This window comes from Cajanus cajan, chromosome 6 (assembly GCF_000230855.2).
Source record: "Cajanus cajan strain Asha chromosome 6, NIPB_CcT2T_4, whole genome shotgun sequence".
NCBI lineage: Eukaryota > Viridiplantae > Streptophyta > Magnoliopsida > Fabales > Fabaceae > Cajanus > Cajanus cajan.
The window spans coordinates 40,213,029-40,239,572 of record NC_138522.1 but is presented as its reverse complement, the minus strand read 5'-3'; the positions used below and the strand labels follow the sequence as shown (position 1 = coordinate 40,239,572).

Below are 26,544 nucleotides of genomic sequence, written 5' to 3'. Positions count from 1 at the left end.
GTATTATTCTTTAGATCATAATTTTAAAAGTGTTTCCTAATCTTAATTAATTCTATGAGATCATGTGATGAGTAATCAATCCAAGAACAAGAATTAAGAGCAAAAGAACAACAATTGACTCAATAAAAACATTATTAATAACAAAATAAGAAGTTTACATGGATTTAAAATCAACTTTGTCAATTCCTAGCAATAGGGTGAATTAGCCACTAATGGCTAATGGAATCACACAAAAGATAAGAGGGAAACTTTTAAGAACTTTGTGATGACTTTTGCATCTCCCTCTATTTTCTCAAATCTCACTTGAGATGGGCTTCATACAAATGTTCTTTTCTCTTTGCTTCTAGGGCTTTTTATAGAAATTCCTCTAGGACTTTTACTCATTAGCTAGGGTAAGTGAACTTATTAGTTGGCTAGATGTGCTTGTTGTATCAAGTGGCTTAAGCATTTGAGATGACTTGCTCAAGCGAGCACATCTAAATTTTTCCAAAGGTGCTTTTGGGCTCGTTGAAGCGAGTAGAGTTCTTCACTCACTATTGCTCTTGAGTCTACCTCACTCATGCAACTAGGGTAATTTGCTTGAGCAAGAGTCCTTGAACTCTAAAGGTTGTTCTCGAGTTTCACTCATTCAAGCAAATAGAGCAGTTTGCTTGAGTGAGAAGCCTTTAGACTCAATCTTTTTAAAAGTTTTTTCTTTTCTCTTGTTTTTCCTATGTCTAAATTCCAAAATCACTAAAAAACATCAAAAATTCAAAAATCTAAAAAAAAAAAAAACTAAAGTAATTAGCTTTTAATGCTTATTTTAACAAGAAGCATTTTAAAAAAAGATATACTCAATAATTACCTAATTTATTTAGAATTTGTTTGAATATGTGTATAAGTATTTTTAAAACTTTTTTTCTAAAAAATATTTTTTTATTTTCAATAGAGAAACTTTAAAACAGTTTTAATTTATAGGCTAAAAACCTATTTTGGTCCCTTATAATAATTGTTTGTTTCAATTTAGTCCCACTTTTATTTTTGGTTTCAATTTGGTCCCAAACTAATTAATTGGTTTCAATTTGGTCCCTAATAAATTAATTGGTTTCAATGTGGGACTTCCGTCCAAACTATTTAAACGGAGTTAATTGTTCGCCACGTGGATGCCACGCAGATGCATAGGTGGATGCCACGTGGATGAAATTTTTTTTTGAAAACAACTGGAACCAGAATGGCCCGTTCTGAAACCAGAACACGCCGTTCTGGTTGAACTTTTGATGTGTTAATTTTGCATCCGGAATGGGCCGTTCCAATTGCAAAATTAACACACTAAAAGTGCAACCAGAACGGCCCGTTCTGGTTTCAGAATGGGTCGTTCTGGTTCTAGGTATTTTCAAAAAAATTGGCATCCACGTGTCATCCACGTGGCATCCACGTGACCAACAATTAACACCGTTAAAGAAATTTGGACGGAAGTCTCACATTGAAACCAATTAATTTATTAGGAACCTAATTGAAACCAGTAAATGATGAAATGACATAGTATTTTTCCTTGAAGTCATTAACGATGTACCCCAACAACAACATGTTCTTGAAGAGGTAGAACCTGAAGTAAAGGAAGAGGATACACAGGACTAACATTTCATCACACAACCATATGCAGGGACAGATCTAAGTTAATCATAGTGAAGGCACTTGCCCCCACTAAAATTTTTTTCATTCTTTTTTTTATATATAAAATATTAATAATTTTATAAAATATATATTATTAATTATATTTTAATTATGTTGTTATATCTAATATAATAAATATATTAATATTTTTTTTATATTTTATTTTATTTTTAATTATTTTTTATTTTGTGGTAAAGTTATCTTCATTTTTAATGAAGAAAAAATTTACTTACTTCAATAATAAGTCTTGATATATTTATTCTATTTAATAATTAATGTTCTATATCAAATTTTTAAGAATTTAATTGTTAAATTAAAAAGTTTTTCATGTACAGATCAGATTTATAAAAAATTTTAAAAAATTAAAAATCATATGATACTTCGTTAAATTAATTCAAATTAACATACAAAATATTTTTGTTTTAAATGAATGTAAAAATTTAGAGGACACTAAAAAAAATAAATTAATAATTTTATTATATTTATCTTATTAATTTTTATCATTTTATTCCTCTAATTTTAAATAAGTTATAAAAAATTATAAAGTGACACTTAAATATTTATTCAGATAGAAAGAGAAAAAGAAAAAGTTATTACTCTATTTATAAGATAATTGTATTTTATAAAAATAAGTAATTTTAAAAATTTTACCATAAAAAAATATTTTTCAAAATTATTATATTTTTTAATAAAATTAATAAATAATATTGTATTCTCAGTTTTGCAACGGTACGTTCTGATTCCAGAACGGCCCGTTCTGAGTCTAGAACGGGACGTTCTGGTTTCAGAACGGGCCGTTCTGAAACCAGAACGGCCCGTTCTGCTATACTCTTGGTGTGTTAATTTTGCATCTGGAACGGCCCGTTTCAGATGCAAAATTAACACACCAAGAGTGCATCCAGAACGGCCAGTTCTGGTTTCAGAACGGGCCGTTCTGATTCCAGGTATTTTCAAAAAAATTGGCATCCACGTGTCAGTCACGTGGCATCCACGTGTCAGTCATGTGGCATCCACGTGTCAGTCACGTGGCATCCACGTGTCAGTCACGTGACATCCACCTATGCATCTATGTGGCATCCACGTGGCCAACAGTTATTACCGTTAAAGAAATTTGGACGAAAGTTCCACATGAAACCAATTAATTTATTAGGGACCTAATTGAAACTAGTTAATTAGTTTGAGACCAAATTGAAACCGAAAATAAAAGTGAGACTAAATTGAAACAAACAATTATTATAAGAGACCAAAATAAGTTTTTAGCCTAATTTATATTTAAACAAAGTCTTAATTAAAAAAATATAAACATATTTGAGAATTATCATTACACCCGTTACAAAAGTGGTTCCCCTATAATTGGTAATTTGATCCCAAACAGAACGTAAAGTTATTGGTTGCGTATGTGAAAAACTTGTAGCTAACTGCCAAAGTGTAGTCTGACTCATTCTACTCAACAGAGAGGGAATCAACCAAAGGTAGTGTCAGGGTACTTCCACTACATAATAATATAGCTTTTATTTGAGATTGACCAAAAGTATAGAACTTTAAAAGAAGGACTCAAATATTTATCACTTTATCCTCAATCATGCTCTCCCTAGTGCATATTGTCTTAATCACTGCTCAGTGTTTATAAGGAAGGCCACTTCATGATCATCCCTCAAGTGTTTTAAAACAATAGCTGCTATTATTGTCTCAAACACACTAGGATGGGAGAAATATGCTATTCTAGTTTAGGAAAGAACTTGACCAAGGCAAAGCCTTATTTGTTAACGGTGGGACTTCAGTTTGGGTTTGCAGGAGCATACATCTTCACCATGGCCAGTCTCAAGATTGGAATGAGTCGTTACGTATTCGTTGTCTATCGCAATGCCTTCGCTGCATTGGCCCTCGCTCCTTTTGCATTCATCTTTGAGAGGTATATATGCTACCCATCATATTTTACTTGCATGCATTTTGGTATATATCTCATACACGTTCCACGTGTGCTGCTTTTAAACTAATGTATTTGGACCTATTAATTCATGATAAAATCTTCACGTGCCATGCTTTTAAACAAATGTAATTGGGGCTGTTAATTCATGATAAAAATCTTACAATTGGTGCAGAGGTCATGATACTTTATGGTTGATTTTAGCTTCTATTTTGTTTAATGAGTTTAGTGAATTCCGACTATTATATACTCTACGGTTGGTTTTAGCTTTTAACTTATTTTGCTTAATTAACATACTCGTTACAATTTTGCAGGAAAATTAGGCCAAAGATAACACTCCCTGTCTTCTTACAGATAATAGCACTCGGATTTCTGGAGTAATAATCTTAAACCTACAGTATCAGTAGACAGTAGTCATTTATATATCACGCTGCAGAACTATATATATATACATATATATATATATATTTGACCTATATATTTTCTTTTTGAAGAAATATTTGACCTGGTTATATAGTACGTTATTTTAAGTCAACATATTTGACTTAAATTATAAGGCTTTTGTTTTTTTGTTTTTAATTCAACAGTATTTTGATAACATTTTCAAACACGAAATAAATTAATTTAATATGCATTGAATACATAATTAATTGTGACATATCACGCTTAATTATGTAAAATGTAATGTTATTTACACGACTATCTCAATAGTAAAAAGTTTCAGTGAACTCCTTATTTTATATGTCATCAATTTACACTGATGCATATTTTATACAAATAATATGATGATAAAAAAAATTAATAAATGAGATATTTCTATTTGAAAAATATTATTTCCTTTAATTTAAGTAAATACAAACGTATTATTTTGATTAAAATAAAATCTATATAAAAATTAAATCATTAATTTTAAATATATTTTGAGATACTAATTAACATGGTATGATATGTTTATAAAAGAAAATCTGAAGAAATTAACTTTTTTAGTGTTTCACAAAACTTTGATAAATTAGTCCTTATTTTTAGCAAAAGAAATACATATTTATGAGATAGGGGCACTCTAAATCTTTTACAAGAAATTACATAACCACAAATCACTCCCCTAATACTAAAAACCTACTTTTCCATCAACCTAATAGGCCAAAACCAAACAGAGGGCCAAATTAATTAATTAGATTTCATCACCATGATTACTAGCTTATTTGTTCAAATCATATACCTATAGGATCGAACTTTGAGCACCGAATGAGATTATTTAGTCATTCATAAAAAGGAGAAAAAAAAGTCTTTTTTTTTCTCGTAGATAGTTAAGACCAAGCTCTAAATTTAATCGATACTTGGCAGTGATTTGATGATTTAGTGATCAATGGTTACTTATTGAACTAGTTAAACTGATATATATATATATATATATATATATATATATATATATATATATATATTACATAACTTAAGATAAAAATAGAAATAAAATCATATATATACGTATATGTATTAGTAACAAATAACACACACAATTAGTTTTCAAGCTCTATCTTAATGTGGAGGGACAAAGTGACAAAATTCGAAGAACACATGCTCGTTTTAATTTGTAACACTAGTCAGTTTGATTCGATTTAACTACATTTCCCATTCATTGAGCAAATCGTTTCAATGTAGATACTAGTTCTCGAATTAGACAGTTTCGATTTGGTTTCCACAAAACTGATTAGGACTGTCAAAATGGTTGAATTTAATTGGTTAATTAAAAAAATATATAATATGTTAATTGGGTTCTACAAATTTAGGTTCAACTTAATATTAATTTAAGCCACTTCATTGGCCTACTTTATGTATCTATTTATTTATTTACTTTAGATATTTAATGACTTTGATTAAATCTATTGTTTTGAGTTAGTTTCTTATTACATAAAAATAATAATAAACAAAATAATTTAATGGTTGAAAACATTTGTGAATATGTTCATGAAATTAAAACCACATTAAATATCAGAATTATTTTATATATGTTTAATATGTATTTTAATTATTGTGTTATTGTTTTCAGTAAAAAAAATGTTATTATTATGATTATAAAGTATTTTTATTTTAAAAAGAAAAGGAAGTTGAACATTAGTTCGTCTGGCTTGTACTTTGTGATGGATATTAGACTAAATAAACAATTTTTTAATCCACACCTGGATGAACCTAACTTAAAAATTTTGTTCTACTAATTTTAAGTACATTTGTTTTTAACAGCATAAGAGAAATTCATTCATCATTAAAATACTGAAGATACTTAAAACGACATTTGAAACCAAGCTGTTAAAAAATAAAGAATAAAAGCATACAATTATTTATCTCCTTTCAATTTTTTTTTTTTATATGATAATGTATCCCATCACATGTTATATTATAGGCCAGTGATTGACCAGGGGTTCACTTTCTTGGGAATGCAATATACGTCGGCTTCGTTTGCCTCTGCTGTAGTGAATGCCACACCCTCTGTCACTTTTATACTAGCCGTAATTCTAAGGTAAGGTTCGATTTGCATAAGATAAAGTTCACATAAAAAATAATTGAGAGAAAATATAACTTCTGAAATTCTTTATCAAATGATTTGAATTTCGATTTGCACTGGGTGTGGCTTATATACTAGCACCATGGTAAAAATACTATATATGTCATATCATAATCTACTACTTTGCTTTAACTCATAAGGTTTAGCACTTTCACGTAGACATCTTGCAACTCTCCATGCAAGAAAACAATGTTGACATCTAGTTGATGCACAAACCAATGCTTGATGGAAGCAGCTAAACCTTAGACAATTCGAACAATTGTTAATTTGACTACGGGGAAAAAGGTGTCAAAGTAATCAACCTTTTTACTTGATTGTACCCCTTTGCAACTAGCCTGAACTTATACCTTTCAATGCTCCATCACCTTGCTTTTCACTTTATTCACCCATTTACCGCTAATGAGCTTGACTCTAAAAGGTAAATCAGTTAGAATATGTTTTGTTATATTCCATATCACTTAATTTAGCCTGCATAGCCTCATTCCAATGATGGTGTTTTCAAATGAAGAAGGCTTATTTGTGTGGGCCAGAGAGAAAGCAATAACTTTGAGTGATGGGGACAACTTAGCGTAGGAAATATGGTTAGCAATTGGATGTGCAAAACTAAGGAAAAAGGAGTAGCACTCACAAATAGAATAGCCTATATGAGTCACCTTGGTTGGTCCCAAGATGATAAAATTGTCATCAAAACTTGGTGCATGATATCACCTGTAATGGGAATGAAATCTTATATACATCCTTATTGATACATTTGGATGAAAGATTAAATACAAGAATTAAATCAATGACAATGTGATGAGAAGGTTCCACATATATTGCTAAGAGGACCAAGTAGTTGTGTACGTCAAGCACTTTCTTACTGCATGTGCAAATCATTGGTCACAAGGCCCTTAACCACTTGCATGTAATGCACCAGGTTAGAACGTGTAAATTTTAAGGAGGTAAGAAGCCTAGCAAAAGTGATTGGGACGTTGGTAACCTTTGGAGGTGCTTTGTTAATGACACTTTACAAAGGCCCTCTAATTAACCTATTTTATTCTCCAAACACAACCCACCACCAAGACGTAAGTCACACCCCTCAGGATCTCAAACACTGGGTCTCAGGGACCCTCTTTCTACTCCTTGGTTGTTTCTCTTGGGCATCTTTCATCATTTTACAGGTAATTACGTCTTAATTAATTGGATTTTAATTTCTTCTTTGTTCCACTTAGATAGATGAATAACATATGTTGTGGCTAATTAAATTGTGAATTGCAGTCCATAACATTGAAAAGGTATCCGGCAGAATTGTCACTCTCTTCTTTGGTATGCTTATCGGGTGCTTTACAAGCTAGTGTGGTGGCACTGGTGGCTACTCGTCACTCTGGGCTTGGGGCATGGGCCTTAGGTTGGGACTTCAAGCTCTATGGCCCTCTCTACACGGTTAGTACTCAGTTGCAATATTTTTTGTTTACAACACCAAAAACAATATATGAATTTTTTAATCTTCAATCTTAGATTTTCAAAGCAAGGTAACACACAAATAAGATGAATTTAGTGGCTACATCAAATAAATTTGATCTGTCTTAAACTCCCAGCATATTTTGAGTGCAAAAGCTTATAAGGCCAATGAATATTGTTTTACTCCAAAAGTAAGGGAGATTCTATTTGTAAATTTTTCCTCAAAAAAATTTCTTTTCGAAATTTTTGTTCTTGGAATATAGATAAATGTTTAAAAGTTTAGTTTTGAGAATATATTAATTTTAACATTTCCAAAAATAAATTTTAGATGTGTTAAAATTTTTAGATTTCGAAAAACTAAGTTTAAAGATAGAGTGTGATAAGAAAAAAGAAAAAAGAAAGAAAAAAAAAGAACGTTACAACTTACAAATAAGGCTCATGATATATACACCTTTTTTTTTTATAAGTACACCTCCTTTTTAAAAAAATTAAATATTATAATTTTTTTTAAAAAAATTTAATTTTACACTTTCAACTTTCAATTTGCTACTTTCTTTTTCTTATTCACACACTTTTTTTTTTCTCTTTCAATTTTCACATGTTACCAAAATAGGTGGAGTGAAGGAAAAATAAGGGAGTACATGTAAAAATTGAAAAAAAGAGGAAAAATGTGTGAAAAAAAAGTACTAAATTAAATGTTGTGGATGTAAAATTAAAAAGTTTAAAACATAAAATTAAAAATATTTTAAAATTTTAATTATTTTTTTTAAAGGAGGTGTACTTATAAAAAAAAAGGAGGTGTATATATCATGAACCTCCGCTAAAATGTAAACTGCGTAGCTCGACCCATTTCGGCCCAATTCGTATTTGCCTTAAAGTCCAAACTACTACTTTGTGCACTCTAATACTACTGGCCCAATAAAAAAAACTCGATTCAATTCAACTACTACACCACTTGCCTTCTAACTAAAAGTATAATCAGGATGTAGAGTGAAAATGAGCTGTCAACTATTTGAGCTCGATTCATTAAAAATTTGTTCAAGTTCATTTGTTTAATTAAAATAAAAAAATTAAATTTGATATTTTACTTGATTATTTAAATAAGTTAAACTTATATTTTACAAATTCGATATTAACTATTCATAAGTAGCTTGGTTATTAAATTAATAATATTTGTTATTAATAATAAGTCATGTTTTGCATGTCAATAGTTCTTATTCAAAAAAAAATATATTCATTATGAAAATGTTGAGAACTTTTCTGAAAGTGTTAAAATTAATTTTTAACTTTTATTTTGTAATAGTTAATAAATTTTTAATTTATTAGATTATAATAATTTAACAGACAGAACTGTTGAATTCTACATGGAACGTGTGAAATACATATATCTGTTGACAGATGATCATATAATATTAAAATATTTATTAAATACTAAATAGATAAAGTTAAAAATTGATTCAAGATTTTTTTTATAAAAATAAAATATTTGTTACAAATGAGTTAAAGAAGTCAAGTTTAAGTCTTATATATATTTTTTAAAACAAATTAAATGAAGTTTTTAATTAGATTTATTAAAATAAATGAATCGAATTTAAGTGATATATTTTTTTTCATAAGGCAAGCTTAAACTTTAAAGTATTAGACTTGTTTTGACTCATTTATACTCTTAAATTATAATAAATATTTATATATTGTTATTTAATTATTTATTATCACAGTATCGGGAAGCGTAAAGTTTTGAAAGAACTTTTAAGTTTAAATGAGTATTTTTTTTAGTTTAATTACTCAAAATTTTAAAAGATTAAAAATATCTTAATGATTTTTTTTTAAAAATATATACATATATAATGTGTGTAAAATCTGTTTTTATAAAAAAATATGTTATAAGGTAAATTTTTAAATTTGTAAAAAATCATATTGACAATTAATTATAAATAAATTTAAAGTTAAAAAATTTAATAAAGACATGTTCTGTTCTTTTATAGAAAATAAATTAAAGGTTAAGTCATTTTCAAGAGATTGTAATCTAATTTAGTGTTTATAAATGTTTTGTCGTAAGAGCTAATGACATAGCAATAAATAATTAAATAATAGTATAAAAAATAAATAAATTGACTATGCGTCAACTTTTGGTAATTAAAGTATCTATGTCAGATCAAATTAATCTTTTTCATCAATTTATTTAATTAATTTGATCAATTTAATAATATATAACAAGTTGTAAAAATGTTATGTCAATCAAAATTAATATCGTTAATACAAAAAGTCAACAAAAAGACCGATTTAACTAATGAATTAAAATATTTGAAGGGATCAAAGTAGATTTTTTTTTTAATTTAAAAGATCAAATTGAAACATAAAATATAAATAATGGATCAAAATTCTATTTTAGTCTTAAATTCGTATATTAATAAAGAAAATAATTTGATTTAAATAGCATTCTTTTTTTTTAGCATCGTTAATTTATAGATTATCATATAGGATAGTATTATTCGTTTTTATAATAGTTACTTAAATATTATATTTTAAGTTTATTTTTTCAATTAATAAGACAGATTTCACAAACTGTAACAAATGTGACTTTGTGCATATCACTTGTGGTTACATTTAAGATGGTTTATAATAATTAACAATTTTGCATTGATAATATATGAAATTTAAATTATAAAGAAAAAGAAATATTGTATATTAAATTGCAACCATCATTCACTTGAATGACAAGTTTTTTTTTTTTTTTCTTCTTCATATAATGAATTTCAAAATTACAGGGAGTAGTTACGTCTGGAATTACGTATTATGTGCAAGGGTTGGTATTGCAAAGCAAAGGCCCTGTATTTTTCACAGCCTTTAATCCCCTTTGCATGATCATAACTTGTGTTCTAGGCTCATTCCTTTTTGCAGAACAGCTTCACCTTGGCAGGTATACATATATCTCATTTCTTCCTCTTCTTTAATTCGAAGTTTGATAGTTGCTCGTATAATAATTAAGAGCTAGGTCCATTGATCACAATTATTCATGAAATGCATGTCCTTATCTTCCTATATTCATCTCATGCAGCATCATTGGAGCCATCGTTATCGCAATGGGTCTGTACTCTGTGGTGTGGGGCAAAGGCAAAGACTGTTCAGACCCCACTCCACCAAAGCACACCGAGACACAACCTCTTCCAATTACCTCATCTCATATCTAACACAGATTTCCGAAGGAATTTGTGATATCTATTGTACTTCTTCTGCCATAAAAATCTGCAATAGTTAGTGTATACATATATATATGTTAATTTCGTGCTTTCGGTTTCCACGTTATGAAAGGCTAGTATCAGATTGTGACAACACACTGTCATGGCTTTAATATATATATTTATCATTCAGAAAGAAAATATATGAAACGTTTTGCTTTTAATCACCTTGTCTTCGATGGTTTCATCATCCTTTAGTTCTTATTATTCCATATCTCTTTGCCTTTCTTGATGGCTGGATTTAAAAATTATTTATGATTATTTAAAATGTTTTGTGATCGATCTTGGTGCACAAGAAGTTCGAATATTTTCACTTTTTTTACTTATAAAAGATGAGATATTCTAAAGTAGGTGATTTTTTTCTCAAAAATTCCTACTGATTGCCCGTTTTTAAATGGTTTGTGAGTCAGTATGCATAAATTATATTATATAATGGGTAAACTTTGCATAGATTAATTGTTAGAGCCTTCAAACAAAACCAAATATTAAACTATAGGATCATAGGATAAGGCGTATGGTATATATAATTTATGCACCATTTTTTAGACTTAGTATGTTTGCCTGTGTAACAACCCGTCATGGTTCCTATACTTAGAGGAATCACACAATTACTAGTAAACTAAGAGAATATAAAAATTGAATGACTCATACATATAAGTGTATAAATATAAATATAATAACTACGTTTTTATGTACAAAATATAGTATCATATATATACAGTCATTCCAAAATCATAACCTCCTAGTGCTGGTCAAGCACACACAACAGTTATCCAAGAAGGTAACTCTGACACTAGGACAAACTCCTCATTATGCAGCGGTCACCTCAACTCCAAGCTAGTCCTGACCTGCTCCCATACCAAGTATGATCATCAAATCATTTTCATACTAGCAATATCTTGATTTTAATACTTTCCTCCAACCTTGGCAATTTTAACAACTCCCCCAACTTAATCCCCAAATCATTTTCATTATACTCTCAAGAGTTTGGTCAAGGTGAAGAGTTGGTGATTGGCATAAGCTTAAGGTTGACTGAAGGTTAAGGCTCAAACAGGTTTCAAGGAAGGGATTCAATTATGGCTAACTGTTTGGCTCTAGGCTTTAGAAGAATTTAGTTATGCACAATGGAATGCCTTGATCCTATCCAAAACTTCTCACAAGAGTAATCATTCAAGACTCAACCAACGCAAACACATATACTATGATGATGGCTCTTAAAGTAGAAGTGTATTGATAGATGCATTGTTTAGTCTCTCTAACTCACCAACTTGGCTAAATGTTCAATTACTCATCTTTCATGTCATGCTAATCAAATGTCTCACAACTTCATTGATCAAACAAATTGGATGAGTGCAACCTCAAAGCAAGCCTCAAAACAAACCATTTTTAAGTGAATCAAAAGATGTGTTTTTCGCTTTTTGTTGATCTAAAAGCCATCTCATTTCCTACCTTTCAAGAATGATTTTCAATTTTTCCCAAATTTTTTTTTGTTGATTGTTAATTCACAAAAAAGTATATAAACTACCAGATAGTCCAAACAATTAACAAAACAGAAACTAAAATAACTGGAATTTAAAATGGCATAAAATTAAAGTAGAACTCCTCTTCCTCAGAATGAGGGTGACAGCGACCCTCCATCCTCTCCTTTTCATCATTGCCTACTCATGCTCCTGCTCCCCACCATGAAGTTGTTCACCTTAATCTCCTTGATCTCCACCCCCTCCAGAGAATATAGGACTGTCCCCAGGCCACTTCAAATGGTGGTCCGGTTGGTGCTTCTTTTTTTTTTTTTTCAGCTGGGATTTTATGAGTGGATTTAGAGCTTCTGTCTGAACTGCCACCTCTTGAACGAACCATCTGAAAATTTGACAACCAATTCTTGCAACCAAGTTAATCCACAAGTTGATCATACAAACAAAACACAATTCTTCATGGGGCATAAGGAATGATCAATAAGCATTCTAACATGTGAAACACTAAATTTATTTCATAACCACCAATGAACAAGCAAATATTTCCACAAGAATCTCTGACATGTATTCAAATAAAGCCATCAATGATGTGATCAGCCTACCACAGGGTTAGTTAAATTTAAAACATGAAATCACCTTTTACTCAGACATTTTCTCAAGCACTTAGCATGCAAGGATAGGAAATGGTCGTGCATGTGTAATGTGGGCTGTTTAGACACCCAAAAGTTCAAATTTTTCAGTCCAAGAAGTGAACAAATCATTAGCTATACATTCACATCTAAAATAGGTGCTTGTTTGTTCAAAAGTGTGGAGAATGAAGGAAAAATGAAATCTTGATGAAGATTATAAGGGAGAAGGGATGAGATATGGGAGGTGAAGGGGTTTGATGGATGAGAGAAAAAGAAAGACGAAGAGGTAGAGAAAGGAAATCATTTCTAAAACTGACCCAAACTGACTGTAACATCTCATTTATCCCACATTTTAAGCTTCACTACTCAAGCGGCAAAACCACCGCTACAGCGGTGAATGAGTTTGAATTCAAAAATAGCTCCAGGGAGTTAGTGCTATGGCTATAGCTCTCCACGCTGCAACTGTGAAAATGTTTATGCAAAAAGAACCTTGACAGAGACTTGGCGCCTTAGCTGTGGAGCTAGCGCTGGAGCGGTGGGATTTTGTTTCACACATGGGCCTTGACAGAAAGTCAACGCCTTAGCTGTGAGGCTAGGCGCTATACCTGTGGGATTTAGATTGCAAAGATAACTAGGCAGGGAGTTGGCGCTTTAGCTGCAAGCTTGGCGCTAAGGATGGCAAATAAACCCGTACCCGTGGGTAATACCCGAACCCGTCCCGACTTTGACGGGGAATACCCGCTTTGACCGGGTACGGGTAAAACCCGATAAAAGAAATCAGGTACGGGTACGGGGACGGGTATATACTTACCCGCCCCGTCCCCGTCCCCATCCCCGTCCCCGGTTAAATACCCGTCCCCGTATAATTATTTTAAAAAAAATAACATTTCAAATATTTATTGTAGGCCACGCTGAGCAAGCAAAAACTTAAGGTTTCAATTTCTCTCATTCACACTCCAGCACTCTTCTTTCTCCCTCCGAGCCACCGCATCAGCCTTCGAGCCAACGCATCAGACCACCTGGGCGCATTATCCGACGATCTGAGTCACATTCCGACCGAAAACTGGTTGTGCCTTTCCTGTAAGTAGGTTCTGTGCAGCCGTTTTGTGAACAATCTGGTAACATGCGGTTTGGGATAAATTCAATTTTTGCATTTGCATGATTTCACCCACTTTATGTTTCATTCTCTCATTTCGTTCCTATCATCATTCCGAGCCCTGTGATTTTGTTTTCCATGCTGTTCTTCATTTGTACCTTAATTTCTGCCTTTTCATTTATTAGTATTTAAATTTTGGTTTATGTTTTGCTCGTACTTTAGTATTTCACTGTTTTGGTTTTAATTAAACCCGCATGAATACTGTTTTGTGTTGGATTATTTTTGATTCGGTTTAATATATTGTTAGTTCAGTTTAAATTGAATTGTCTCTGCCTTCGCTTTGACTGTAGGTGGCAACGACTTTGTAAACAACTACTTCCTAGTGGAGTCCACTGCTAGGTCTCGTCAATATCCACTCCCAGACTACGTCAACTTTCTCATCTCTCGCTACCAAAAACACTTGCAGGTATTTTAAATTAACTTTCTCTTCTAAATTTAAATATAATTAATCTGTATATTATTGTAAATAATATTGTGACACCAATTAATGTATCAAATTTATATATATCACACCAATTTGTCCAAAGTTCCATGAATACTCACTTTATAGATGAAGATTAGTTTCTCACGTACTAATATCATGGTTACATGATACAAAAAGCATATCGAAAACAAAAGAATATTTTTCTTAATTACCTTCACTTTGAATTGTAATGATGGAATGCAGAAGCTATATGATCTTGGAGCGAGGAGAGTTATTGTGACAGGGACAGGACCATTGGGGCAGAAGCTATATATATTACCATAAGTATATATATTGGTGATTTTGTGGTGGATTGTAGAGTACTTGTTTTGGAATAAACTAATTGGTGGATCATGGGATGGACTTTGTTGATTTGTTTGTGATAGTCTAAGTTGTGGTTTTTGGTTAACGGATTGCGTAACAATCTGTGTTAACCCTAAAGTTGTTTAATGAATCAAGGTTTGGTTAATTTGGTGTTATGTTTTTGTCCATGGCTGGGATTCGATTGTTGATATATTCTGATATTCATGATGTTGGTGTATGAATGTCTTGTGTCCTGAAGTTTGAGATAATTGACAATGTTGGTTGTTTATTGGTGAAAATCAAAATTAAGAATAACCGTTTTTTTCTATCAGGCGAGTTTATTGAATATATGAGATGTGTTTTCCAATCATGTATGCTTTTCATTTTCCACACTTGTTTTTTCAATTCTATACATGTAAAAAAATCACTTGTTTATTATGCTAGTAGTTTACGAAACAATTTGGCTTTGATCTATAAATGATTGGTAATGACTTACTTGGCTTTAGTTAATTGGATTAGTTTTTGGGAATTATATTGTTGTTGCTCATGGTTGTTTATTGTTGCTTGTGTTTGACTGCTTCTTGTGACAGTATGACAGAGTTTAACTTGTTTTCGACAAGTTGTTCTGTTTTTCTTTGTTTTATCTGTTGGATTCGCTCAACTCTTATAAAAAGCTTCCCCGCCATCCTCGAGCACATAACTGGCTATTTAGAAAGAAAAAAAAAATTTAATTTTCATTCTTGACATGAATGAGTCATGTTGTAGTTCACACTTTCTTGTAAATTTTTTTTTCTCATTAAATATGTCCTATATATACACGCACACAATAAAATATATATATCCCTGCTAATGAAGTTGTGAAGTGAAAAATAAATGGTGAGGTAGCATTTTTACTTTATATACTTATAAATAAAAGAAAAAGGCAGGCTATATGCGAATCTTTTAAAGGGTTAATTTTAGTTGTTAGCTACTATTTGAGTGAGAATATGAATGGTAGGCCATATCCTAAATGCATGAATGACTACTCCTCTCAACATTTGTGGTTGTTTAATTTGTAAGATTTTAATTATGTGTGGTTATTTATTATGATGTGAAATATTTGTAGTTGTTTAATTATTAACAAGCTCTTGATTAAAATATGAGATAGACAAACAACCCAATTATCATTGTAATATGACATAAAGATAAGTTAAAAAAAAATTTAAATTTTTTTTTTAAAAAAAAATTATTTTTTTTAAAAAATTATTTTTTTACGGGTACGGGTACGGGTACGGGTATACCCGATACCCGACGGGGACGGGGATGGGACAAAATTTACATACCCGACGGGTATGGGGACGGGGACGGGTATGGTTTTGAGTCGCGGGGACGGGGACGGGTATCATGAAACCCGTACCCGCCCCGCCCCGTTGCCATCCCTACTTGGCGCTAGAGCGGTGGGATTTAGAACTTCAATTCTAAGCTAAAAATCACTCCTTCACAATTTCCATTGAGAGCTTTTTTAAAAATCGTTCATTTCTAAGGCACATGACTTAAAATCTTGAATTTGGAAACCAAATTCATTCTTGATTTTCTCATGAACTTTTTGACTTAACAATTACCCCACATTCTTAAAACTGCCCAATGATCAAAATGGCATCTCTACCAACACCCAAGGACCTCACAACCAAGTATAGAGTTAACTTGGTCTTAAGATTCCAAACATTACAAATACATTTCACTACTATGACATACTAAACATCAAGATTAACATGAACTCAACCATCAAACAACAAGCAGTATGAACTCATCCAAAAACACATCACAAACACATGCTATTACAGACCAAACTCTAAAGCTCCAAATACTACACAATAAACTACTAAGCATCATAACATCCTCTTATATACTAACACAATAAACACAAAACAAGCTGTTAACATAAGCAGTAGTTTTATCGCATTATATATCATTCAAAACACAAAACAACATGCATTATGAAACCAAACATAGCTATGAACAAAAACCATTAACGAACACTATTCAACACAAAATTCAGAACTTAAACCAGGAATTAAACAAGAACATGCTAATTTAATGTCTTTAGTTTGACAATCCCTATATGATTATGGCTCCTTCAAATGAGTAATGGTAGTGAGTCTTTTAACTTCACCACCCAAGTAAGGTTTGAGCCTTTGACCATTCACTGTCCATGTTTTTCCAGTGGTAGGTTCCTCAAGTTCAATTGCTCCATAGGGTTTGACAGATTTAATTAAAAATGGGCCTTACCACTTAGATTTGAGTTTACCCGGAAACTTCAATCTAGAATTGAATAGTAACACTGATTGACCGGGTTGGAAATTCCTTCTCACAATATTTTTGTCATGATACGCCTCGCGTACAAGTTCAAGAAGTCTGTACAAATAGGTGAGTCCACAAAACACAACAAAACAAATATATCTACATATTATAAATATTCACAAACTAAATTATTTACAAAATTACAAAATCACAAGAACAAGAATTACTAAATAGCACCAAATCCCCGGCAACGGCGCCAGAAACTTGATGAGGTTTTGGGAACACTCCACTTGGAAAGCGGACCAAGTTTCGATGTAATATTTAAGTATCGTCCTCAAGGATTTGAGAATTTAGTAATTCTTACTCTAATGATCCAATAAGAGACATTGATATGATTGAAAGTGAATTAATGTGAAGTAAAATAGAACGATAATGTAAAATTTATAAGAACAATTCTAAGAAGCAAGGATTGGACTCACGAGCACTTGCTAACTCTTAAATCTTCTTAAAATAAATATGATTTCAATTTCATGACTTCCACGTTTATTTAGTAATTCAACAAGATCCATCAAAGTTAAATCCTAAAGTGATTAATCTAAAACATGATTCCTCTATGTTTTGAGATTAACACTTTGCATTAAGAATAATGACTTGAATAGGGTGACTAAACAAATCAAGTCTATTCCTAGAACAAGAGATGTTTAGGTGCAAGATTCAGTTCGGGTTTTCAAAAACGTTTTCCAATTGGATTCAAAAACCAAAAGTCATACAACGGGTGATCAACCCGATATAAGCGTTAAGAGAAGAATCAAACACAAGTGATGAGAATGAAATGCATATATATTTAAGAAGAAGAAGAGTTAGTAGTTACATCCGGACCAATCCTTAATGATTCAACCTCTCATGGCCATTTACAAGATCAAAGGAGTGGAAGAATAAATTACAAAGGAAGAGATGAAGAAAAAGAGTTGATCCTCGTTCCCAAGTGATCCAATCTCCAAATCTTCGTTCCTACTTCGTTCTTTCTTCCTCCTATGCTCCCAGCTCTTGTTTTTCTCTCTATTTTCCCCTCCCCAAAAGTTCCTTCGTTTCCCTTTTATATTAGCTTCAAAACAAGGGAGGAATTGTAATTTTTAAGCCCACCGCTGCAGCTGTAGAATCACAGCTATGGCTGTGGAGAGTTCTTCAAGGTGAAGTAAGCTTCACAGCTACAGTTGTGGTTTCACCTGTGGAAACTCCTTCAAGTTTAAGGAACCTCCAACGTTGTAGCTGTGAATTTTATAGCTAAATGATATGAACCCAGAGGGATGGATTCGTTTTACGGATCTATCTAGGTTGGAAAGCTCATAATTAAGAAATTAAAAGAAAAAAATATGGATTGAGGTAAGAAATGGAAGAACAACGCCACAATCCCTAAAGATTGATAAGTTGAGGAAGATTCGCCACTTTGAATTAGGAAATTCAAGGATAAGAATCAAAAGTAGTTCCTAAGAACCTAGAGAGAGAAAATCCTCTCAATTGGAAAAATATCCAAATTCTGAATAATTCATTTTCTCCCCAAACTTTTACAAATGGTTCCTATTTATAAGCTTAGATGGGCAAGATGACATAAATTCCCACTAACACTTAATATTGACTCTTCACTAGCCCACTAACTAAGCAATAAATTCCCACTAGCATTTATTTCCCCTTAGCAACCTAAAAGGCAAGGCAACCTATCATATTTATTTAATAAAATAAAATAAAACGAAAATTACATTAAAAATAAGATAATGAACTTATTAATTATTCAGTCCCAAACTACTTAAATTCCTAGTCCATTATTGCTTCTTCTTGATTCACATCATACCCTCCTTCTTTGAGAAGATTCGTCCCGAATCTTTAGACTTTATTTATTTCCTAATTTATTTAATTCACTAACTACTGCCGAAACGTAAATGCTTCCTCCTGGGTCGAAGACATCTCGCTTGTATCCATCTCTAGCTTCACCTGTTGGTAAGTTATTAATCATCAATGAAACAAATAAAACCTCTTCAAACTCATAACCACAAACGTACTCAATGAATAGGAATTGAATCCCATTCAAGTGGCAGCTTTGGAAAATAGTAACTTCAAACAACAAATCAACTCCATTTTCCAGGTGCAAGGTCTCTTGAATTTTATTTTGAAAGGTGGACTGAATGTATAAAGGTGCATTAGGAATGATGTTTACATGCTTCTTCAAACAAGAAAACTTGTCCTCTTGTTCCTGTAAATTTGACACATCAAAAGAAGAAAATGTAACGTTAGAGTTGTCATCTTCCTCTCTATGTATCTCATCTTCTACTCTCCTCTTCTCTTCTCTTTCTTTTTCTATCTTTATTTTCAATTTCAGTTGATCCTCATGTACATTGTCGGATGATAGACATATCAACTTAATCCTTCGTCCACCATGCACAAAAGAAATAGAAGGTCGTTCAGGATTTATAATTTTATTATACAACCATGGCCTCCCTAATAACATATGGCATGTCTCCATGGGGGCAATATCACAAAGAACTTCATCTTCATATGTTCCAATAGAGAATTTAATCATTGCTTGTCCATTTGTAGTGGGCAGACATAATTTCTCAACCGCCCTGCTGCTCACAACATTTTTGAAATTGAATTCATCTACTGCGACCAAAAACAGAGAGTCGTCAACCAAACATCTTGTATAGTAAATTTCCATTTCCATTCAAACCCAGAGCCGAAGCTTTGATACCAAATGATATGAACCCAGAGGGATGGATTCGTTTTACGGATCTATCTAGGTTGGAAAGCTCATAATTAAGAAATTAAAAGAAAAAAATATGGATTGAGGTAAGAAATGGAAGAACAACGCCACAATCCCTAAAGATTGATAAGTTGAGGAAGATTCGCCACTTTGAATTAGGAAATTCAAGGATAAGAATCAAAAGTAGTTCCTAAGAACCTAGAGAGAGAAAATCCTCTCAATTGGAAAAATATCCAAATTCTGAATAATTCATTTTCTCCCCAAACTTTTACAAATGGTTCCTATTTATAAGCTTAGATGGGCAAGATGACATAAATTCCCACTAACACTTAATATTGACTCTTCACTAGCCCACTAACTAAGCAATAAATTCCCACTAGCATTTATTTCCCCTTAGCAACCTAAAAGGCAAGGCAACCTATCATATTTATTTAATAAAATAAAATAAAACGAAAATTACATTAAAAATAAGATAATGAACTTATTAATTATTCAGTCCCAAACTACTTAAATTCCTAGTCCATTATTGCTTCTTCTTGATTCACATCACTATGGTTATGACTCTAGTGCTCTCTCTCAATCATCAGTGTTTCATGGCTCAAGCTGTGAGCCTACAACTTTAGCTTCAAGTCTCTAGACCCTTAAATTTGCATTCCAGATTTCCACAGCTATAGCTGCAACTTTTTGACCTTCTAATTTCTCCCTAGATTTCCACAACTATAGCTCTAGAACCACAATTATAGCTGTGGAATTTTGTCTTCCTGAATTTACTGCAAAAAAGGAGGGAAATAATCATTAGTTTTCTACTACTCTTCTATCTTTTAATATAAACTTAATTCTTCCTAATTAGAGTTAAATTATCATATATATATATATATATATTTACAATTTATCCAAACACTACAAGAAAAATGCAAATTTTTGACAGAAAATTTTCAACGGATATGGATATGTCGGAAAATTTATATTTTCTGACGAAAAATTTCTGACGGATATTTTGTTTGAAAATTTTTGATGGATTTATATTTCTGTCAGAAATTTCTGACGGAATTTTCCGTCAAAAATTTTCTGTCAGAAATTTCTGACAAAAATATAAATTTGTCAGAAATTTCTGACAAAAAATTTTCGATGGAAAATTCCGTAAAAAATTTCTGACGAAAAAATAAATCCATCAGAAATTTCTGACGGATTTATATTTCCGACGAAAATATAAATCTGTCGGAATTTTCTTATTTTAATTCTTATTTTTAATTTTATTTTTAATTCTTATTTTCATTTTCTAAAATTGCAATATTTATTTTTAATTCTTATTTTGTATGTAATCATTTTTAACTACTTTTTATTTTTTTTATAAAAAAGATAAATAATTATCTTAGGTGTCACCTACAACAGTTACATACTATTATCGTATTGATATTTAACAGCTCTAAATTTTTTTTGTTTTTTAAAATAAATATTATTTATCTACCTTAAAATAATCAAACTAGTGAATTTATATTTTAGAGGGATGAAAATGAAAGAAAAATATTTTACTCATTTTACAAGTAGGAAACAATCTTTATAAATCTTACAAGGATGAAAAATAAAGAAAAAAATTTACAAAGACCAAAATCAAAATCACCCATCTTATGGGGACTAAAATATATTTAAACCTTCTACAATTAATATTTTTGCTTAACAATTATTTTAAATAAATAATATTTATTTTTAAATATTTATAAACTACTTAGAGATGTTAGTATATTGTCTTTAAAATTATAGTAAGCAAGTTCAAGTGTGAATATTTTCATATTTGTGTGTTTCATGAGTTTTCTATTAAATAATTAGTGCATATATTAATTTATCTAACATAAATAGTAGTTTTATATTTTAGAAGAAAATAAATAAATTTTTTATTTTCTAGAAGTAATAAGCTTAAAATTACATATATATATATATATATATATATATATATATATATATATATATATATAGGAGGGTTCAAACGACACCGGTGTAACTTTTACTAAGTGTTACACCACTTAATAACTTTATATTAAATGTGAATTTTGAAAATTCAACCGTTAGATTGAAAGTTCATATCTCTTAGATCATATATGTCAAATTTTGTTAAAATTGAACAACAACTTGAAGGTAATCAAAGTGTTCATATTTTAGTATATTTTGAAATGTATATATTACGTCAATTTTGTTTTATGAGAATGAAGTATCAAATCATCTTAAATTAATATAAAATTTGATATATATGATCTAAGAGATATGAACTTTCAATCTAACGGTTAGATTTTCAAAATTCACATTTAATATAAAGTTATTGAGCGGTGTAATACTTAGTAAAAGTTACACCGGTGTCGTTTGAACCCTCCTCATATATATATATATATATATATATATATATATAATATAGGAGGTTATAATTATACCGGTGTAACTTTTACTAAGTATTACGCCGCTCAATAACTTTATATTAAATGTGAATTTTGTAAATCCAACCGTTAAATTGAAAGTTCATATCACTTTATACGTGTATATCAAATTTTGTTAAAATTGAACAACAACTGAAAGGTAATCAAAGTGTTCATATTTTAGTATATTTTGAAATGAATATATTACATCAATATTGTTTTATATAAATGAAGTATCAAATCATCTTGGATTAATATAAAATTTTGTATATATAATCTAAGAGATATGAACTTTCAATCTAACGGTTGGATTTACCAAATTCATATTAAATATAAAGTTATTGATCGGTGTAATACTTAGTAAAATTTACACCGGTGTAATTATAACCTCCCTCTATATATATATATATATATATATATATATATATATATATATATATATATATACTAAATGTAACTTTTTCTAAGTATTATACCGCTCAATAATTTTATCTTAAATGTGAATTTTGTAAATCTAACCGTTAAATTGAAAATTTTTTACTCTTAAATAATATATACAAAATACAATATTAATCGAAGATGATTTCTTATAAAATTAAATTAAATCTGTCAGAAAATTTATATTTTCGATGAGAAAAATTTTGTGGGAAAAGCTATATTATTGATGGAATATTTTAGACAAATTTATATTTGTCGAAAATGTAAGATCTGGTTTTAAATTTAATATGAAAATATTATGATATAATTAGATAAGATTTTAAGTTAGTATTTTATTAATGGTTGATAATTAAAAAATAAAACAAGAATAAATACATTTTTTAAATTTTATATGTTTGATTTAAGATAACTTACAAAATAACTCTTGGTAAAGTTATTCCGCTCAATAACTCATAGTGTGTGTTAAATTTCATCGATCCAATTAATTGTTAAATTAAAAGTTATTAAATTTTACTAATAATTAATATAAAAAAATTAATTAGCTTTGGAATAAGTTATATTTGTTAATTAACAATATAATTGAAACATTATTTATTTTAAATTATTTAACTAAAATCTTATTGACAATTTACTATATGATCTTAATATTTTTGTATAACTAATATCTGGTTTTAAATTTGATATAAGAATATTATGATATAATTAGGTAAGATTTTAAGTTAGTATTTTATTATTGGTTGATAATTAGAAAATAAAACAAGGATAAATACATTTTTTGAATTTTATATGTTTGATTTAAGGTAAATAAATATATTAAATTAATTAATAATTTATTTAAAATGTTAAAATTTAATTTATAAGTATGTAATAAATAAATATTTATAATTTTATAAATTGTATTATCATTATAAATTATAACATGAAATAATTTAAATTATAATTTTAAATAGAAATAAATAGATGTTAATTATAAAAGTAAGTACATATAAATAAAGAATAATTAAATATATTATTATTATTATTATTATTCGTAATATAAAATTATTATATATTATTATATTATAGTACAAGTATGAGATTGTATATTTGAAGATGGCTCAAATGAATTAATTTGTATAAGTTATACTAACAACATATATATATATTTCGGTAGCTTACTTATCAAAACTTCACAGTTAAGGTGCTTGACCTAGAGTAGTACAGGAATGGGTGACCTTCTGGGAAGTTTCCCAAAAATTGCACAAGTAAGGATAAAACATGTTAAACAGTGAAATGTCGTGAAATAGAACCCTTAAGAGACCAAATATAAGGGTTGTTACATTAATAAATTTATTAAAATAAAAAAATTATAATTTCCGACGGGAAATTCTGTCAAAATTTTTTGACAGACATTTTCGTCAAAAATTTCTAATAGAATTTTTCGTCAAAAATTTTTGACGGAATTTTCCAACAAATATTTCTGTTAGAAATTTCTGACGAATATTTCTGTCGGATAGAAATTTTTGACGGATTTTTTTTCTGCCGCCACTTTTTTCGACGGATTAAATCCGTCGAAAAAAATCCGTTAGAAATTTACTTGTTTCTGTCGAAAATTTTCATTGGAAATCAACATTTTTCTTGTAGTGAAAAAGAGTACCAAAAGTTGAGTGTAATTCATAAATAAAATACACTCAACAGGTCACTACTTCATTACAATTCCCCATTTGAAACCTTTTCAACACCTTTTGGATATATTTTTTTTGTGAAAAAAAAAACCTTACTGGTATAAACAACATACAGACCAAGGAAGTAATAGAGAATTTCCAAGTTAGTCATCTCAAATTATAACTGCATTCTCTCCTTGAATTCCTCAATTTCAAAGTTATTATTGCTTGTAACAAGGAAGTCATCCATATACAAACATACCATAATCAAATCAGCATCATTCTGCATTTTCACATATATATATTCCACTTTGAGAACCCTTGTTGGTGGAAGAAAATATCTATTCTCTTGTTCCAAGCCCGGTGAGATTGTTTTATGTGATACAAGGCTTTTCTCAACTTCTATACTGCATGTTCTTTTTTCTTCACCTTAAATCTTGGTGGTTGCAACACATATACCTCTTCCTCAAATGAACTATTGAGAAATGCGTATTTCACATCTAATTGAATAAAAGGCCAACCTATAGAACTAGCAATAGCAATTACTAGCCTAATAGTTTCAATTTTTGCAATTGGAGCAAATACGTTAGTGTAATCCACTCCAGCCTTTTGGCGAAAGCCTCTAGCAACTAGTCTTGCTCAATGCTTCGCAATTGAACCATCTATTTTCAACTTTAGCTTAAACACTCACTTCACAAAAAATTGGCTGCATTGTAGTTGGAGGATCTACAAGCTTCCATATATGATTCCTCTCTATAACATTAATTTCTTCATTCATAGCATCCTTCCACTCCTTTTGTTTAAGAGCTTGCTCCCAATTTATTGGTTCTGAGTCTGCCATGAAAGTCAAATGCGCTAACTCACCATTAGATGAAATAACATCATTTGGAAACACTTCATGATCTACAACTCTACTTGATGAAAATCGTAGCCTCTATTATCTTCTCTCTTGTTGTTGCACAATAGGAATTGAAGTATTGGGTTCAACTTGCTTATCCCCTTTAAGTTCAAGTTGAACATTGGTGCCTAAGTTTGATTTATTCTTCCAGCTCCATGATGTTGTCTCATCTACAGTAACATCCTGGCTAATAACAACCTTCCACTAACTTGGATTATACAACTTGTACACCCCTATTGGGTGATACCTAATTAACATAAGTGTTTCACTTTTATCATCCAATTTTCTCCTCTTATGATCTGAAATGTGTCTGTAACATAAGGAACCAAAAAATTCAAGTGCTCAAATCTATAAGGCCATAGCCACCTCTCATCTTCAGTATTTGTGGTTAACAAATATTACACCTCTGTTGCATTTAAATCCACTTTGAAGGTTATGTTATTGAACAAAGGAGTCTTTAACATCAATCTATGTTTCAAACCAAATATCTTTATATGATTTTCCTTCATACTCATTAAGAAACTCTTTTCTAGCAACTGTCCCAAATTGAGTAAATTGGCCTTCATTGATGGTAGATACAAAACATCAATCACATATGCAAATTTTTTATCCTTCTTCTTGATCACAACCTTTCTCATTCCCTCTACTATAATGGTTTTGTATAATTATGCAAACTTCACCTTATTCCTAATGCATGCATCAAAATCAAGTAACCAACCTTTATGTCTTATCATATGATTTGAACAACCTATGTTAAGATAAAAAGATTTAAAGTTATTACCATCATAGTTTGTGGTTACCATCAATAATACTTTATCAAAATCTAACATTTCATCTTGAGCAAAATATATGCTTCACCATCAAATTTTCCCTTTTCCTCCTTTGCCGCTTTTGCATTCTTTTTCAAAATGCTTTAAGTTGAATCACCCTATCATTTGTTTGAAGACTCGACTTGATCATGTTTAGTTTGACACTAATTTTGACCATTTGATGAGTCACTAGCTCCACCATTCTTTCCATCTTTTCACTTGCCTTCTCCTTTCTTGTTCTTACCACCTATACCTTTCTTCTTGTAGTTGGTTTAGGTCAACAATATTTGTTCTTGAATCTTTTCACCATTCTTCCTTTCATTTAATCTTTATTTATGAGCTTCAAGGAAATTTTTCAACTCCTCTACCTTCATCGTCTCAAGATCTTTGGATTCCTCGATTGCCACCACAATATGATCAAAATAAGGAGTCAAAGTTCTCAGCACCTTGTCTACAATCTATTGATCTGTAAAC

The 26,544-nt window shown here is 30.3% G+C and overlaps 1 protein-coding gene across 2 annotated transcripts; it reads left to right on the top strand.

The window, feature by feature from the left end:
* Positions 1-3,299: 3,299 nt before the first annotated feature.
* Positions 3,300-10,983, top strand: LOC109808628 (WAT1-related protein At4g08290-like). Of its 2 annotated transcripts, XM_020371686.3 has the most exons (7): positions 3,302-3,565; positions 3,895-3,957; positions 5,979-6,095; positions 7,057-7,300; positions 7,398-7,562; positions 10,349-10,500; positions 10,639-10,983. In XM_020371686.3, exons 1-7 carry the CDS (start codon positions 3,357-3,359, stop codon positions 10,769-10,771), a joined length of 1,083 nt encoding a protein of 360 aa, XP_020227275.1. In that variant the 5' UTR covers positions 3,302-3,356; the 3' UTR covers positions 10,772-10,983. The 2 variants fall into 2 exon arrangements, with proteins under 2 accessions (XP_020227276.1, XP_020227275.1); XM_020371687.3 differs by lacking the exon at positions 5,979-6,095 and having other exon boundaries at positions 3,300-3,565.
* Positions 10,984-26,544: the final 15,561 nt, after the last annotated feature.

Excerpts from the sequence above, each read along its gene's own strand:
- LOC109808628 (XM_020371686.3), top strand. The coding sequence starts at position 3,357 with ATGGGAGAAATATGCTATTCTAGTTTAGGAAAGAACTTGACCAAGGCA. Across the intron at positions 6,096-7,056 it reads ATACTAGCCGTAATTCTAAG|GTTAGAACGTGTAAATTTTA; the intron begins GTAAGGTTCGAT and ends GTAATGCACCAG. Across the intron at positions 7,301-7,397 it reads CATCTTTCATCATTTTACAG|TCCATAACATTGAAAAGGTA; the intron begins GTAATTACGTCT and ends TGTGAATTGCAG.